This window comes from Lolium perenne, chromosome 2 (assembly GCF_019359855.2).
Source record: "Lolium perenne isolate Kyuss_39 chromosome 2, Kyuss_2.0, whole genome shotgun sequence".
Taxonomy (NCBI): Eukaryota; Viridiplantae; Streptophyta; class Magnoliopsida; order Poales; family Poaceae; genus Lolium; species Lolium perenne.
The window spans coordinates 314,164,259-314,181,875 of NC_067245.2; the positions used below are offsets into that span (position 1 = coordinate 314,164,259).

The following is a 17,617-nucleotide window of genomic DNA, read 5'->3' on the forward strand; positions in this document are numbered from 1 at the left end:
ATGTGTCGTAGGGGTTCGACGGCCAGATGTACGGCACCTTCTCATAGTGTTCCCATTCCGGCGGGATCTAACCGCCACCGGTGGCAGCCTCCGATGCACCGGCGGGAGCCGCCAATGCACCGGCGGCGGCGACGGCCGTAGAGGGGACGGTGTCAAGGACGGTGGCGCTGCGCTTGGAGCCTACAAACTCGCAGTCGATGGCGTCGAGGACGATGGGATTCGCATTCTCCTTGTCCATCGTCGGCAGAGGAGAGGGAAATGGTTTTTTTTTGCTTTGGAGAAGATGATGGGACGTGAGAGGCGGCGTTGCATGAGGAGTGAGAGTGACACTGATAGTGCGAGGAGGCGAACAGGGAGAAACATCTATAAAGGCGATGGGTCCTAAATGTGACCCGCGTCCTACGCGTCCACTATTGCACGTATGCACATCTTCGACTTCTGCACCGCGACACGCGTCCACGATTGCACATCTTCAACTTCTGCACCACGACCCACGTCCTACGCGTCAATAATTGCATGTATTCCACTTCTGCACCACAACACGCGTCCTCGAGTCTAACCCTGGAAATTTAGATATACTCAGGTATACCCTCGAGTCTTATACTAGTATTTTTTGTGTGCTCAGTTTTCCCCTTGAGTGCTAATACTGGCCAGCGCAATATACTCAGTTTTACCCTCAAGTAGCTGGTCAACAGAGGGTCAACAAATGGGATTAAGCTAGTTAAATGAGTCATTTAATGTGCAAAAAATCCAAAAAAACATAAAACCATAGTGACACTTACTCATGGAGTCTTCTTACGCGACCTGCCACGCTGGGAACCATAACAATTATAGATAAATCAAGTTTTACCATAAATTGTCACTTCTCAAATCACCTAGTAGCTATGAAGATGCATGGCTTTCCATAATAAGCCCTTCCCAAAACAGCTTTCCCCAAAACATACTTTATCTAAATAAAGCCACAATTTTTACACTCACGTATATTTGTATTGCAAATAGTTTGAGGTAGGTCAAGATGGGTTTCATTGTACAAAACACTCATTTTCCATTTTTAAAATCTCATATTTGAATCTCTTAGTCTGTTTACTACTCACGTGCCCTTGGTTTCTTGATACTACTTAGTTTTGCCCTCTCCCTTCACAAATTCTCACAGACGCCCAACCTTGCCCTGATTGGTCTAGCCCTTCTCACGCAGATCATGCCCGCCTACCGTTGATCGTATGATCTAACAGGCAGGTTAACTCCTCTCTCTCTCTCTCTCTGATCGGGGCCACCACCCTCTCTCTTTGTCGGTGGCTATCTTCCACCCTCTATGTATGCTAAATACCCAGTTTGCCACCGGATTCAGCAAGTTTGGTTTTCTGTATTATTTTTCACGCGCTAAAAATTATAAACTCTTTTACGCATTACTTTTGACGCAAAAAATGATAAAACATCACCGATTTCTTGTTGCCATTACTTTTCACGCAAAAACTAGATTTCGGTGAATGCATTATTTGTCACCCCTCTAACAATTATAAACTCTCTTTAGCCTTCCTTTTCTTTTAGGGAATATAGTTTGGGATATAGTTTTGGTTATTTGAAACGGCCCAAAAGTGATATAATTTTGGTATAAACATGAGGCATACATATTTGAGGGATTTCGATGAATGGATTATTTATCATCCGTATAACAATTATCAACTTTCTTTAGCATTCCTTTTCTTTTAGGGAATATAGTTTGGGATATAGTTTTGGTTATTTGAAACGTCCCAAAAGTGGTATAATTTTGGTATAAACATGAGGCGTACATATTTGTGGGATTTCGGTGAATGCATTATTTGTCACCCCTCTAACAATTATAAACTATCTTTAGCATTTCTTTTCTTTTAGGGAATATAGTTTTGGTAATTTGAAATGGCCCAAAAGTGGTACAATTTTGGTAGAAACATGAGACATACATATTTGACATATTTGGGGGATTTTGGTGAATGGATTATTTATCACCCCTCTAACAATTATCAACTTTATTTAGCATTCCTTTTCTTTTAGGGAATATAGTTTGGGGTATAGTTTTGGTTATCGTCCCAAAAGTGGTATAATTTTGGTATAAACATGAGACGTACATATTTGTGGGATTTTGGTGAATGCATTATTTGTCACCCCTCTAACAATTATCAACTATCTTTAGCATTCATATATTCCCTAACACTTATTTTTTTTGGTAATTTCGATGAATGCACACACTAACTTTGAAAACAACTACAAGTACATGTAACTGAATAATGGATTTGTAACAAGGGATCCCTTGTAACAACTTCTAGCGCCTGATGAGCAATGATAAGAATCCGATCGCAATTATACAATAAAAAATAACCAGCCATCAGATTAGCTTGCTTCTTCAACTCGATCAGCTACCTTAACTGCTTGTTCATTTTCTTCAGTTCTCCCTTCACTTCCACCAGTTCTGCATTGGGAGCATTAGGCATAATCGGAACGGCTCCTCTCTCCGCTGCATTCTCTACAGCAAGTCCCCCCTCTCAAACCCCTCTCAAATTGCGCTCCCCAATAGCACCAATTGATTCCTGCAATTGAAGCCTCTGAATGTACACATCGATCCACTCGAAATACCTGCATTTCTTCAGGAACTGAAAACAACAACGAGAACCCTAAATCCCAAATTCGAGGGAATAAAAATCGAGAGAAAACAGAGCAATTGGAGCGAGATCAAACCTTATCCCCCTCTCTATATGGCAAGCTCTCGCATGCAAGGAACTCACGTCCACGGTTGCCGTTGTCGTCCGTCTTACAGATCGACCGCTTCAGAGGCTCCTGATGTGGGCAGTCAGGGCATCTTGTCAAAGGCACGGGTCCATACTGCGGCCATGAAGAATGGGAGGTCGAAGAGAAACTAGACATCACCTGCCTGCCGGAGAAGGGCTGCCGCTGGCGGAGAAGAAGAACAATGAGGCGCGGAGAAAGAAAGGGGAAGCAATGGCACGGACACGGGCGCGGGGCTGGCTCGGGATCTCATTTTGCAACAGTCACCTAGGTAAGCTGTGGGTCCGGCGCGCTAACGTGGACAAGTTGTGGGTCCCACGATGATCTGGATAAGTGGAGACGTGTCCACTGCGGGCACCAACAGCGGCCCCACTTGCCAGCACCAACCAACGGTCAACTAAACGGGATTCCTCCCGTCCGAACTCCTTGTGAGGGTTTCAGACAAGGGCTTGGATAAAACTGAGAAAAAACTAAGCGGCTGGGAAAAACTGAGCACAACTAAGAACCCAAGGGTACGAAAATAGAAATCCATTTTTAGTATTAAGTGAGCTTGTAACTGTGATATTTTATGTTTCAAATGGAGTTATAACTTAGATTTTTTCACTTACAAGCAGGATTGTAGCCGAGAGTTTCTAAGCTGCAAGTGAGCTTGTAAGTGATTTCCTTTTTGTTACGACCATGTAGCAATAGAAGTTTTCTTTTTGCTGCAAGTGAGGTTGTAACTGATATTTTTACAATTGCAAATAGGTTCGCCACTTAAATTTGTTTTTTGCAAGTGGGTCACAGCTGCTTATTTTTCAGTGTGATGGGTGTGTTGCAACTGATTTTTTTATTGGTAGGTTCCAACTATTTTTTAGTTAAGAATTAGCAAACTCGTTTCTTAATCTCTTTTGAAGCTGGAGCAATCTCAAAAGAGAAAAAAAGAAACGTCGCATACGAGCACTATCAAATGGAAAATAGCAAGCAAATAGGCCAAAAACCAGAAAGTATTAAATGCTGCGCTCAACCACACAAGCCGTTAGTGCGTTGGTGCTTGCATTGTTGCCGGCCGGCTCTACAGCTTGTTGCGGAGACGTGCGATGGATCTGTGATGGCACCGATAACCACGACTTCAACTAAGTAGTTGAGAATTAGTCAAATTTTGTCATTTGAGCGTTTGTTGGATCCTACTCAACTACTTAGTGCGTGGGTGCTTGCATTGTTTATATAAGATTGTGCTGCCAGTGTCTGGGAATCAAACCCCTGATCCCGGGTCGTAAGCTGTCCAATGGAGACTTTAAAAAGCCGTCCTGAATCATAGAAGTAGTTAGAATAAGTTTAATAGTAGTCAATTGTTAGTAATTTGTACTACCTCGTTTTACGTGTTTTTATTTAATAAAGAATTACTCTAAATAAATAAAAATTGTTTGTATGAAGTTACCATCAGTAGAGTGTTTTTCAATATCAATCCAACGATACTAATTACATATAATATAATAAAAATTGTTGTTCAATTTTTATGTCAAAGTTTATCTTAGAATATGTGTGTGCCTTATTTCTTGAAACGAAGGTAATACTACTTCATCAATGTATGGTTTACTTTTCACTCTCACAAAGTGTCTAGGAACACGTGCTAGAGCTGGGCTCTTGCATTAGAGCTCACTTATATTTTCTCTTCTTCTCTCTCCTCCAACTAAGCAACAATATATTATTTTTCTTCTTACAGCTAGCTAACTATTGTACTTAGAGGAAGTACAATCAGGCTATAAGAATTTAAATATAATATATATGCTTAGTTGGAGAGAAGAGAAGAGAAGAGAGAATGTAATTGGGCTCTCATACAAGAGCCACCTACATCACATACTCCTAGGCACTTTTTGAGAGTGATATGTGGGTCATATATTGATAAAGTAGTACATTTATGTAGCTAACTATTGTACATGTTAGCTATTTATTAGCTATAGATGACATGACATCTTTTTTTTATAGCCAGCGTGCGGCACGGTTGGCAAGGGGTTCCTCCCTCCACACGGCTACCAATACCACATCGCCCTGAACTGTTGGACGAGGGAGCTGAAGCCAGAGATACCTCGCAGGGGAGGTAGTGCTGATGCCACTTCCAACCGTGGGCCGCCAACCTAAGCTAGGAACCTCACAAGGGCGACGATGCCACGGAGGTTCTATGTGTATCTAAGCACGAACGACCTGTACATGCTCGTCGTGCCGCCATGGTTCCATCAAGCACTGCGGGAGTGGATCAAGATCCCACTGCCACACAATGTGTCCTTATCTGCCTGGCACTTCTGCGATGAGTGGGTGCAAGTCACCTAATATGGTGGCAAGGTGGCCTTGTGCAGGAACTGGCCGGAGACGGTGTACAAGTATGATCTACATCGCGACAACGTCATGGCTTTCAAGCTCCAAGCCTTCGACATCAAGATGATGATCTACAAGGCCGACTCCTCAACCGCCGGGCTCTACACCTGTCACTAGCATGGCTAGGCGGCAGCCCTACTTTGTTTTTATGTATGTTAATGATGTCTATTTGTAGTTTTAGTGTTACTTGATTGTGGTGAACATATGCTGATAAGACAATTGTCGTGGCTTTTGATCAAGGGGTTTAGGGGTTTCTATGTCCTTGGAACGTCCTTGCTTGATCATGGCGTTATAGTGCTGAATGTGTGATGCAGTTAGCTTATGTATGTTGTCGTGTGATATCATGCCTGTTAGGATGCATTCTTACGGTGTTGTATTGTCGTTCATGAGTCATGACAGCTAACTAGGGGTAAGAGCACCATTTGAAAAGGGAGTTAACAACATCGTTTGTTAGCACAAAATCAAACGCCCGATAATTTCATCGTCCGCTAAGATATGGGCGATTGTTGCCTACCAATCGATGGGCCCAACCCGCATCACGAAATTTTGTTGTGATGCAAATCGTAGTGCACAAACATGCCCAAGCTGCCTTTCCCCTGTAAAAATCCAGAAACAGGGAAAATTCCTCTGAGGAACCAATGAGATTCTGACCGATTTCGCCTATGTGAATTAGGTTGGCCATAGTGGTCTGTATCATGCATATGATATGATACTACTACATTATGCTACTAGTATATCGGGTAGTATCATGGAGTAGTATCATAATCATGCTATATTTATTATTTTTTAGAATATCAATGCAAATTTCTGTACAAGACTTGTTTAGCATTAACTTTTATCGTTATTTGCGCTATGATACGGTATCTACCTATATTACTCTAATCTCCTCTCTCCTACTTAATTAACTATCACATCAACATTTTTGGGGAACCATTAATTAGCACTATGGCTAGCTTTAATTACTATCTGATAGCCATAATTAGCACATTGCCCGGAGTTGACTACGTTTGTCCCCATGCTACGCCTCTTCGTTATTCCCTGGCATTACATCTGGCATGTGGAGGTTATTCCCTCGCATGGCACCATGCGCTTTGTTTTCGGGAAAAAACCATCACTTTCTTATATTTTACTATAGGCCTGAATTATGTTAGAGCAAGTACAATAAGTCATACTCAGCTGGCTATAAGGATTAAAATAGTATATTATTGCTTAGTTGGAGGAGAGAGAGGAGGAGAGAGAAGGAGAGTGTGCTCTTATGCAAGAGTCAGCTCTAACACGTGCTCCTAGGCACTTTGTGAGAGTGAAAGGTGGGCCACACATTGATTAAGTACTACATTTTTATAGCTCACTATTGTATATGTTGGCTCTAAGTTGACTATAGATGACATGGCACTTGGCTTATAGCCAGCAGCTGGTTACACTATTGGAATTGCTCTTAGGCTCGCGCGTAATCTTAATTAAACCAATCTCTTGTCCCCAACGCAAAAGTTGCATAGTTTTTTGGTCGAAATCTCTTTCCAGCAACGAACACGAACAGAACAACATCCATTACTCAACAGTGGTTGGAAACTTGGAATCTTGAAGTACTTCCCAAACTGTCCTTGCACCCACTCTATATAATGCCTTCCCCGTCGTCCCAGGCTTTCCACCAGCGCGCGGGGTTTTGCTCCATGATACTTGTTGAATTGTATTTGTTGTGAGAAACCAGGTAGCTTTGCAGTTGGTATACGCACTCGCCTGTCGTCTTGTGTTGGTTCTCGCAGTCGGCTTCCTATTTCACTACGGGAAAGAGACAAACATCATATATATTGAGGTATTTATGCTAGATCCTTCCTTTTAAAGTTTGTGTGTAGCAGATTTAGCGGATTCATTACCCAGATTCTATTCCGTGTGGGCGCGGGGACACTGTACTGTCTTAGAGCATATCTAAGAATCCGTAAACACGCGAACTGAAAAGCATGAGTTTAGTCCATCGAACTCGTGTTTATAGGTCGAAAAATAGGTGGTGCGGAACAGCATCCGTAATCCTTGGTTTACGGGCTCTGTTCAGCGACAGTAGCTTTCGAACCTGTAAACGCAGGGTTTGTTTTTACAGGATCGGTATATCAAACTACCAAATGCAAACAGGTAATGCATAGTTCATAGTTTTACATTAAATCACCACGATACAATCTTAGCAAATCGTGCATAGTTCATAGCAAAATGTTATTGCATCTTCTCACCATCTCCTCTCATCCTGCATCAAACGGAGACAGGACCGTAGCCACCTCATCGTATATATTGAGGTATATTCATGCTACATCCTTCCTTTTAAAGTTCGTGTGTAACAGAATTAGCGGATTCATTACCCAGATTCTATTCCGTGCGGGGGCGGGGACACTGTACGGTCTTAGAGTATATCTAAGAACTCGTAAACACGCGAACTGAAAAGCGTGAGTTCAGTTCACCAAACTAACTCTTGTCTATAGATTAAAAAAGAGGTGGCACGGAAGGTTACGGTCTCTGTTCCGCGACAGTAGCTAGCAAATCGTGCATAGTTCATAGCAAAAAGTTGTTGCATCTTCTCACCATCTCCTCTCACCAACTGCATCAACCGGAGATAGGACCATAGCCACCTTCATCGCCACCGCCTCCATGCATAGCCGATGCACCACCACTTGCCCCTTCATGAGCTAGTCCTCGTCTCCACGGCGGCCCAGGCTCGGCACAACGTTGCGTCTTCTATTTACGTGTAGTTGTTAGCCCATTATTTTCTTCTTCTTTTTCCATTGACCTCGACCTCGACCACACCTTCTTCTCCGCCTTCATCTTTCGTCCCCTTCATCCCCTTCTTCCCCTTCATCGTCTTCATCATCGTCTTCCACCCCATCTCCATCCACCCCAACATCGAACGGAGCGAGTGGAGCAACGGCAATGTCAACCACATCCAACATCTCCATGAATGAGGCGTTGTCGTTCCTACCAATAATCAGGCTCAATTTATGCTCACAAATTAAATCGAGTTGGACTTGGAATTTTCTTTTTACCTTGTTGACCCGCCGTCGAGCACGTGGTGGGTGTCGTTCGCGTTGGCACCTACCAGCGGCGACGGGGCTAGGAGCAGGGGCAGGCTGCCACGGCTCTTCGTTGTCTTCGAATTCGTTCTCTTCGGCGGCAAAGACTTCTATTTGGCACGGGATGTCTTCGGTGCCGTCGTCGGCTTGGCTGCGGCGACCCCTTTTGCCCGGCCGGGGACTGCCGGGACAACACCGGTGGCTGCATCACCTGCTTGCGGGACCACGTGCGTTCCCGCGCGCTGCCGCTTGAGGACGCTCGTGGACGCTACCAGGTTCACGACGTCGGCGGGGGTGGTGGGGGTGGCTAGACCTTTGGTGGCCACATGAGAGGGTGACGGGGACTGCGAGCTAGCTCCGGCAGCCGGCAGCGCAGAGAACGGTGAGGGCACACAGATCGGTGGCGGCGGTGGTGGTTGGGAGGAGGTGAAATTTCCGTCATGCGCAAACTAGGGGTTGCGTTCGAGCCGCGTTCGGTTCGCTCTTTGGATCCCTACAAATACAGGCCGAGTTAAGTTTTTGGTCTCGGTCTGAAAACTTTTTTTTGGCTTTGGCTCGTTTACGGTAATTTATCTACGTGTCGTAGACTAGCGGTTATTATTCAGTTTTTGACTGTTTTGTTAGGAGACCTGTTAGAGATGCACCGGTCGTGTCCGTCGGATGAAGATGAGGTGGTGGATGACTTTTCAGGCCTTGTTTGGTACTAGTGTTTCAGTGAGGATTAGTGGGGATAATACTCTAGAGTATTGGGTGAATCACTGCTGTCACCCAATTCCCACAAAACTCCATCCCCAATCCACTAGGTAGGGGTAGAGTATTGGGGATTGAAAAAATTACACTAAAATTTGAGAAAAAAGTGGGGATAAGTGGGGATTAAACTCGCTCATACTCTAGCACCAAACATGCATTGGGGATAAGTGGGGATTTAAAGTTTGAAGTGGATTATCCCCGCTAATTCCCACTAAACCTCTAGTACCAAACAAGACATCAGATGGGCGGAAGGAGAACGATTGATCCCCAATCGAGTCGGTCCTGGGATCGGCGGAGGAGGGACGAGAGGTACCGGCGGTGCGCGAAGGCACCCGCGCGCGCTCCCAAGGCCTTGGCGCGGCTGTGGGGAGGAGAGGCACGAGCAAAGCCGCTGCTCCATAGGAGACCACGATGGGCCGCTGCTCGCCGACCGGCCGCACGTTCTGCAGATGGCCGGACCACGTCGACCTCGACGCCGGCGCCCGACCTGCTGCTCTCCTCTGACCACGATAGGCTGCTCGCCGACCGGCCGCGCGCAGGACGGTGGGTCGATGGCGCGGTTTTACCCGTCCACCCACCGCGCGCGACCTGCCCGCCTCCACTGGCTCCCTATCTATCTTGCCCTGCTTCCATCAGGCATCCATGGCTCATATGTCGTTAGCATTAGTGGCCTACAGACTGGAGAAGGAGGGTCTCCTCGACGGCATGGATCAACAATTCAGCATCCATGGCGCATGCGTGAGCCATTTTTCCAGGAATAATGCTAAACCTACGGGTAGCATCTACTATCTCCTCAATCTTATTGATGTTGGAGAGAACGAGAATCCTTTTTCACCCCTCCAGGAGCGTTTCCAACCCTAGCCGAACCAACCCTCCTCCTCCCTTTCCCCCGTCGCCGCCGTCGGCAGCCTCTCCTCTACCCGGCTCAGGTCTACCCAAGGCGAGGCTGGCAGGCAGGCGGCGGTGCACGATGGCGTCTCAACCTTGGCGGCGGAGTTGCCCGGCGGGTAGTTGCAGAGGGGGCGATCTCAAATTGGTGTTGTCTAGCTGCATCATGGCGGCGCCGGAGTGGCTGGGCAGGACGGTGTTGGCAGCCAGGTTCCGCTAGCCCAGATCTGGGCACTGCGGACTCCATCTGGGTCCGGGTGGGACAGGTTGTTCTCACGGGTGCTACCCCTGGAGTGGACATGGTGGTGAAGGGCAGAACAGGAGGGTAGCGGCCACGGCGACCTACGTGCATCAACGTAGCTATGGGGACTTTGTGGGCCCAAGCTGGGTCTGGCCGGGCCTGGTGTGTCCCTATTGCCATGTCTGGTCGGCGCCCGCTGGCGGTAGTGGAGGACGTCAACCTTCCTACCTAGCTACTCTGACTAGCAGGTCACACGATGAACCTCGCAACAGGGGCGTGAGTTCGAGGATGCCGGGGCGGTGGCCTCGGAAGATGGACTACACGGGCGACTCAGCGGCGGGTGACGTGGTTGTGGTGATGGCCATCTCTTGGGGCCACAGGGTGGCGAGGAGTGGGCGTCGGGAACTCCTGGTGTTGGCAGCGCCTTTGCGTGGTTAGTACCTAGATCACAGGGTAGAAGATCGGCTCGTGGATGTCTTGTAGTCTCCACTCTCCAGGAACATGTGCAGCGAGGGTTGTCCGGGTGAAATCTCAGCGCTTTGGCGCCAATGACGGCGACGCCTGCTGGTGTTGTAACCCTCTCGAGGGCGTCGTTCTGGTTACCCTCTCCATGTTAGGGCTCTTGGTGAAAAGCCAAGACCCCTCTAGTCTTGGCAACGGCGGCTCCTATGGCGTCGTTACCTCTGTGGTGGTGTTGTCATGGAACCCAGGTCTCCTTAGTCTCACGGCGTCTTCGGTGGCAAGCGCTCGATGCTTTTTAGTTGTTTATTATCTCTGATCTGCTTATAAGAAGGATTTCTTATCACTTTGTATCAATTCGACCGTTTGATTTTATTTATAAAGCGAGGTGAAAACCTGTTTCCGAGGAAATCTTATTGATGTTCTTGCAGGACAAATAATCAAGGGATACGAGCTACAAAACCATGGACTTTCCAAGTATCAACACTTTGTGGTGCGGCGCCATGGCTCTTCTTTTCATCATTATTGTATTATCTACCAAGAGATCAATGATTCATCGAGGGAATCCAAGTCAACTTCCGCCTCTAGTAAATGGAATTGCTTTCCTGGCACTGTTACCAAACCTTTTGAAGAAAGGTCTGCATGATGTGGTCAATGATCTATATGTCAAGCATGGCAGTGTATTCATGGCAGGTTTATTTGGCCCAAATGTTACTTTCCTGATCGGGCCAGAGGTCACGGCTCATTTCTTTCAAGGTTTGGAGTCAGAGATTAGCCATGGGAAAATGTTTGTGTTCGCGGTGCACATGTTTGGTAATGCAGTTGGTCTTGGCCGAGACATCGCTACTCAAAATGAACAAAGGCGCTTCAACAGTGAAGCACTGAAAATGTCCAGAATGAGGAGCCACGTTTCTCCCATGTTAGATGAAGTGGAGGTGCGTAGAAATACACTCAAAATTTGCGCTGCTGTTCTAGATTGTTAGTATGAATCTGATTGGGAAGTACTACTTCTAAGCTATTAACTCTTGCGAGTTAACAATAAGAGCCTAGGATTTCTCCATACAAAAAGCTACTCCGATTTTACTACCAATGAAGTTGGCTCGTCAACATAGTTAATCCCAAACTGAGTTCTATGAAAAAATTCATTTCACTCTATTTAGTTTATATTATTTGCAGATATACTACTTTTCTAAACGTAGAAATCATATAGTAGTAACAATCATATAGTAAAATAACTAAGGGCTCCGAAGATATTTTCTAGTGGTACTTAAAATGAAGTATCCTAATATAATTTAGAAGATACAGCGAGAATTATAAATAGGTATTATACACTCCTTTATGAGGTATCATGAATGTGGGAGTACATATTTCCTAGAGTATATAAAATACTCCCTCCGTTACATATTAGTTCCCGCTGATTTATATGTGTCTAGATACATTTTATTTATAGATATATCTGAATCTGAAATTATTAATATGGAACAGAGGGAGTACATGCTTTTCAGTACTAAGGGTGCATAAAAACTTATTATACCCCTAGATTGACTTTACGTTGTTACATTTAGAATTTACATTTGGTATTCAAAGAAAAAAGGACAATAAATGCAATATATAAATCTTAGTAGTCTAAAAACTCAGAAAAATGCGTACTTTATATTGTATTTATTTTCTTCATTAAAAAATCGCCTGTCTATATTTTCTTACATTCTTCTCTACTTTTGAGTTAAGGATATAAAAAATCATGTGGGGGTGGAAAAAATGGGTGTGCAGAATAACTTTTCTATATCCTGTTGGTCAAATGGCTTGTCATATGTCACCGATGTAGCCACATGAACATGATAAGATCAGCCTTCATAAGTAAATCAATCAGCAACTATTGGGTTTTTGAGCTAATGGTGAAAAAGATAATTCAATGGTCATCTTCTAATTTGAGAATGATTATTTATCACACATCTAAGAATGATGTAGTCTAGAAAATGGAATATAACTTAAATTCTAGTTAAACTAAACTAAACAATTACAAATTTTGTAGCAATGTCGGTAGCATGATCGTTTCCTTTGAAACCATCCTTAGAAATGTGATCAATGGTCAGATAAAACATGGTCAATACTTACGGTGATATAATGCTTTCATATACACAGAGCTACTTTGATAAATGGGGAAAGGAGGGCACAGTTGATCTAAAATGCGAGTTCGAGCAGTTACTCATGTTGATCGCAAGCCGGTGTTTACTCGGAAAGGAAGTTAGGGAAAATATGTTTGGTGAGGTCCAAACATTGTTCCATGAACTCGGAAGTGGTATGAACATTACTAGTTTATTATTTCCGCAGCTCCCAATTCCATCAAACCGCCGCCGTGACAGAGCACGCATCAGGCTAACAAAGATACTATCTGATGTGATTGAGTCCCGTAAGATCTCAGGCAGAGTTGAGGAGGACACACTTCAGAAACTGATTGACTCCAAGTATAAAGATGGCAGCTCTACGACAGTGGAAGAGGTAGCGGGAATGGCCATGGCTATGCTATTTGTTGGAAAACATAGCAGCTCCATCACTAGTACTTGGACTGGAGCTCGTCTACTCAGCCATCCAACCTTCTTAAAGGCCGCCATTGAGGAGCAAATACAAATTGCAAAGAAATACAAGGATGGGCTAGACAACAATGCCTTCATGGAAATGGAAACACTTCATAACTGCATCAAAGAGGTGCTAAGGATGCACCCTCCGATGGGAGTTCTTGTCCGCAAGGCACATAAGAAGTTCACGGTGCAGACGAAAGAAGGCAAAACGTATGAAATACCGCAAGGACAAATCGTAGCAACTCCGACCGTTGTGAGCAATCATATTCCTTATATCTATAAGGATCCTCAGGTGTATGACCCAGACCGGTTTGGGCCAGAAAGACAAGAAGACAAAGTAGGTGGCAAGTTCTCTTATACTTCATTTAGTGGTGGTCGGCATGTTTGCACCGGTGAGGCCTTTGCTTACCTACAGATTAAAGTGATATGGAGCCATTTGCTGAGGAACTTTGAGTTCGAATTGATCTCTCCCTTCCCCAAGACAGATTGGTCAAAGTTCCTAGCAGAGCCAAAAGGAAATCTGTTTGTAAGGTATAAGAGAACCAGCTTTCCACAATAGCCTGATTGACCCACTTGTGGGCAATCTATATGCATTTGTATCCAAAACAAATTATGTGTAATATCAGGAGAACTTTGCTTGTCGATAGGTTAAAACCGTCCCTCCGTTTCCGACGTTCCTCTACTTTCCATTTGTACATCGGGGGAAATTATTTATATAAGGTGGCACACAATGTCCAGATTCCGTTTGGCAAATGCGGCGACAACTTCTTAACCTAAGATTGATAAAAATTATTAGACTTTCAGTTTGTTCTATTATGAGAATAAACTTTCATGAAGTTCCATGCTTAATATGTTTCCATAAAGATCCACGCTTGACATGTTTACTACAAAACTCTATATTATTTGTAGTCAGAATTAAAAAAATCACATTGTTTATGGTGAGAATATGGTTGGATAAATTATAAAGTATAGCATTAAAAAATCCAAGATGAGTCCAACGATAATCTATAGTCTCGACTATAAGATAAAACCTGAACTTTAAGTTACATGAAAACATGAAATATTGTAAGGTAGACACATCAGTTACTCTACAAATTTATTTGAGTCTCACCAGTTTGATTTCATTTCTTAGGACTTACATGCATGAAAGTTAAGGTAGGTTTAGCTCTACGTTTTTTAGAACATCTATGACTTGTAGTAGACCCAAAGTACATCTGGTATCAACATTGTTCATCATTTATGAGCATAGAGTGGTAAAATTAGAGCTACATTGTTCATCATGTATTTGAACCAATTTTCCAGGTAGCTGAACATCCAAAATCGCTTTTAGTATTTTTCTAAGCCCCGCAGAAATCAGTGTATTAGTTAGCTGCCTCCTAGGTTGAAAGAGAAATGAAGTACCATGGGAAATTATTTCGTTAGAATAATAGTGAAATTTTGGACCAAATTCACAAAATGAGCGGTTTCTAGGAAAGGGTGAGAAAAGGTAGTTTTGGACAATCCTAAAAATAATCATACATATAAGGGTTTAAAAAAAATATGTATTTTTTGAAGCACAAATATATGTATTTTCACTAACTAAGATCCATTGTATTGGTATAGTGTGTTCGCACTTTTCTATTAGGTTGTGTGCTTGACTCCAAAGACCAATACTTAATTTTGTTAAAATAGTTTAAAACATCAACTTCAAATTTTCCATTTTAAACATATCCTACAGATTTTAAAAAAATTATGACATTTGCGAAACTTGGGTAGTTGCAAAAAATAATCTTTAAACAAAATGTCAAACTGTCGTCATACCTTCTTGATGTGTATTTGCTAGATTACACTATGGACATATGGAATATCTACACTATTGAGGTTGGGAGAGATAGGGACTACATGAAACTGTCGTCATACCTTCTTGATGTGTATTTGCTAGATTACACTATGGACATATGGAATATCTACACTATGGAGGTTGGGAGAGATAGGGACTACATGATTGATTGGCAGCAAAAAGATTTCTTGGAGAACCAACAAGTGGTTGGATAGTTAGGAGGGCAGTGGCAACCCTAGCCCACCAGAGTTCAAACCCTAGGTTTGACACTTTGATGTCTCATTAAAGACGGAATATTCTTCAGTGCGAGGCGACGTTTCCGTCGGCAGCGAGGCGCCTGTGGTGACTTCGTCAATCTCAAGACCCATCGGATGAAATTTATTGGACGCAGTCTCTTGGAGGTGCTCATAGGGGTAGGATGTGTGTGCGTTCATAGGGGTGAGTGCGTATATGTGAGCGTCTACGCCTGTACCGTGTTTCGCAAAAAAAAATTCTTGAAAAATTGTGCATGGACTATTACGTACATGTCTCATGGGATTGTAAAACCAAATCTCCCTATTCAACCGGTACCCTTCTTATAAGAAAATTTGTGCCTTTCCCACTGGAGACATATCTCATCTTTGTAATTGCATCGAGACAGATATACATCGTTACTTTACGTGTTTAATTTTAATGGTCAACTTTTCACCGACGTGACAGGATGCACATGTTTATAGTTTACGTAATATTTTCTTGCTTTAAATCTTAACCATTAAAATTAAGATTGATTATTCAAATAATTGTAGTACATGTGGATTAACATGGTGTCCCTATTTTCAATCAATGTATTTTGCTTTAATGTCTAATAAACATAACTTTTTGTTTGTATATTGAACGAATCTGGAGTCCTAGAGATATACGTGTTTTTCATGCTGTACATGGTGTATGTGATTTCTCCATCTAGCCTGGCCGATCAATTTTCTTTTTTTGGCTCCTTCCCTTTCAGGTCCAACATGCATGGTACATGATTTTCCTTCCAATTTGGTATATATGCATGGTACGTGATTTCTCCGTCTAGTGTCGATCAATTTTTTGGGGCTACTTTCTTTATTTTTCTGAAACGGAGGCTCCTTCCTTTTCATGTCTTACATGCATGACATATGATTTCTCCGTGCAGCCGGTCAATCAATTTTTTTAGGGCTCCTTCCTTTTCACATCTTACATGCATGATGATACATATACTTTCCTTAAGTGATTGCTTAGTATCATCCTGTTGTCGACTTGTATCATTAGGTTTAATTTTAAATTTCGCTTCACATTGAGTATCCTATGCTAAATAAGCTGCACAAAGGTTCTAATGAATGGAATTAACATTGGCGTGTTTGAGTTTGTAGCAGAAGAAGGCATGTTCATTATGCCCTACCAGGTATGTGCTATCAGCGAACTTTTACTGAACCCTTAAGTTGTACTCCCTCTGTTCCATTCTATAGTGCCTATTGTTTTTTGGCACGGAAATTAGCGCAAGAGTATTTTTTACACAAGACCCCTAGCAGAACGATTTGATATCAACGTAAAATTTGGGAAATCCATATCTTCCTAACTCACCATAACAATTTTGGGAGCTGAACGATTTGGGAGCTGAACGGGGAGGGGGTAATTGAAAAAAAGCTAAGCTACAACCTTATATTCTGAAACAAATGCCAAAAATCTATAGGCACTATAGAAAGGAACGGAGGGAGTATTACCTAGGAAATATATCCGAACTGAGTTCTAGAATCTTTTCTCATTTATATGTATTGCTACCATTATAATGGTAAAATTAGTCGAAAAGGCTTGCTTGCCGAACATCGAGCACTATTATTTTGCCGTGCTTCTATTGATTTGGCGTGAGTTAAACTGGGAGCGCACGGCAAACATCATATTTTCCGGAGGCGCCAATAAGATACACGGTAAAAAGGTAGCGCACGGCAAATCAGACAATTTGCCGTAGGTGACGGTCTGGGCTCACGGCAAATCAGCCTCAGCCGTGCGCACTGAACGGGAAGCGAACGGCGCATCTAATTCCACTACTACACGGTAGGGATTTAGGGGCACTTTGCCCTGGGGCACTTTTCATAGTGCCCCTAAATACCCCTCTTTAGAGGCACTTTGGTCAAAATGCCTCTAATGCCCTACCTATTGGGGCAGTTTAGAAAAGTGCCCCAATTGGTATACACCTATTGGGGCAGTTTGGTGAAGTGCCCCAATTGGTATACACCTATTGAGGCAGTTTGGTGAAATGCCCCAATTGGTATACACCTATTGGGGCAGTTTGGAGAAGTGCCCCAATTGGTATATACCTATTGGGGCAGTTTGTACAAGTGCCCCAATTGGTATAGACCTATTGGGGTAGTTTGGAGAAGTGCCCCAATTGGTATACACCTATTGGGGCAGTTTGGAGAAGTGCCCCAATTTCTATATACCTATTGGGGCAGTTTCACAAGTGCCCCAAATTCTTTAGACGGAAACAACAACAAATGCAAGTGCTCAGTTACAAATTCAAACAAAGTTAAAAACAACAAATTATGTCGAGACAACAGACATAAACATCTGGTAAAACAAACAGAAAATTCAAACACTTAAATTTCTACAAACCATGACATAGAATTTGAAAGCCAAACTAGGTGATAATTTGAACAAGTTTACTGTAGAACATTAAACTAGAACAAGTTTAGCCTGAACAAGTTTACTTGAT

At 43.3% G+C, this 17,617-nt stretch overlaps 1 protein-coding gene across 1 annotated transcript; it reads left to right on the forward strand.

The window, feature by feature from the left end:
• Positions 1-6,776: 6,776 nt before the first annotated feature.
• LOC127336786 (obtusifoliol 14-alpha demethylase) lies at positions 6,777-13,837 on the forward strand. Its single transcript, XM_051363627.2, has 3 exons — positions 6,777-6,928; positions 10,938-11,441; positions 12,649-13,837. The coding sequence occupies exons 2-3, from the start codon at positions 10,971-10,973 to the stop codon at positions 13,642-13,644; spliced, it is 1,467 nt and encodes a 488-aa protein (XP_051219587.1). The 5' UTR covers positions 6,777-6,928; positions 10,938-10,970; the 3' UTR covers positions 13,645-13,837.
• The last annotated feature ends 3,780 nt before the right edge of the window (positions 13,838-17,617 follow it).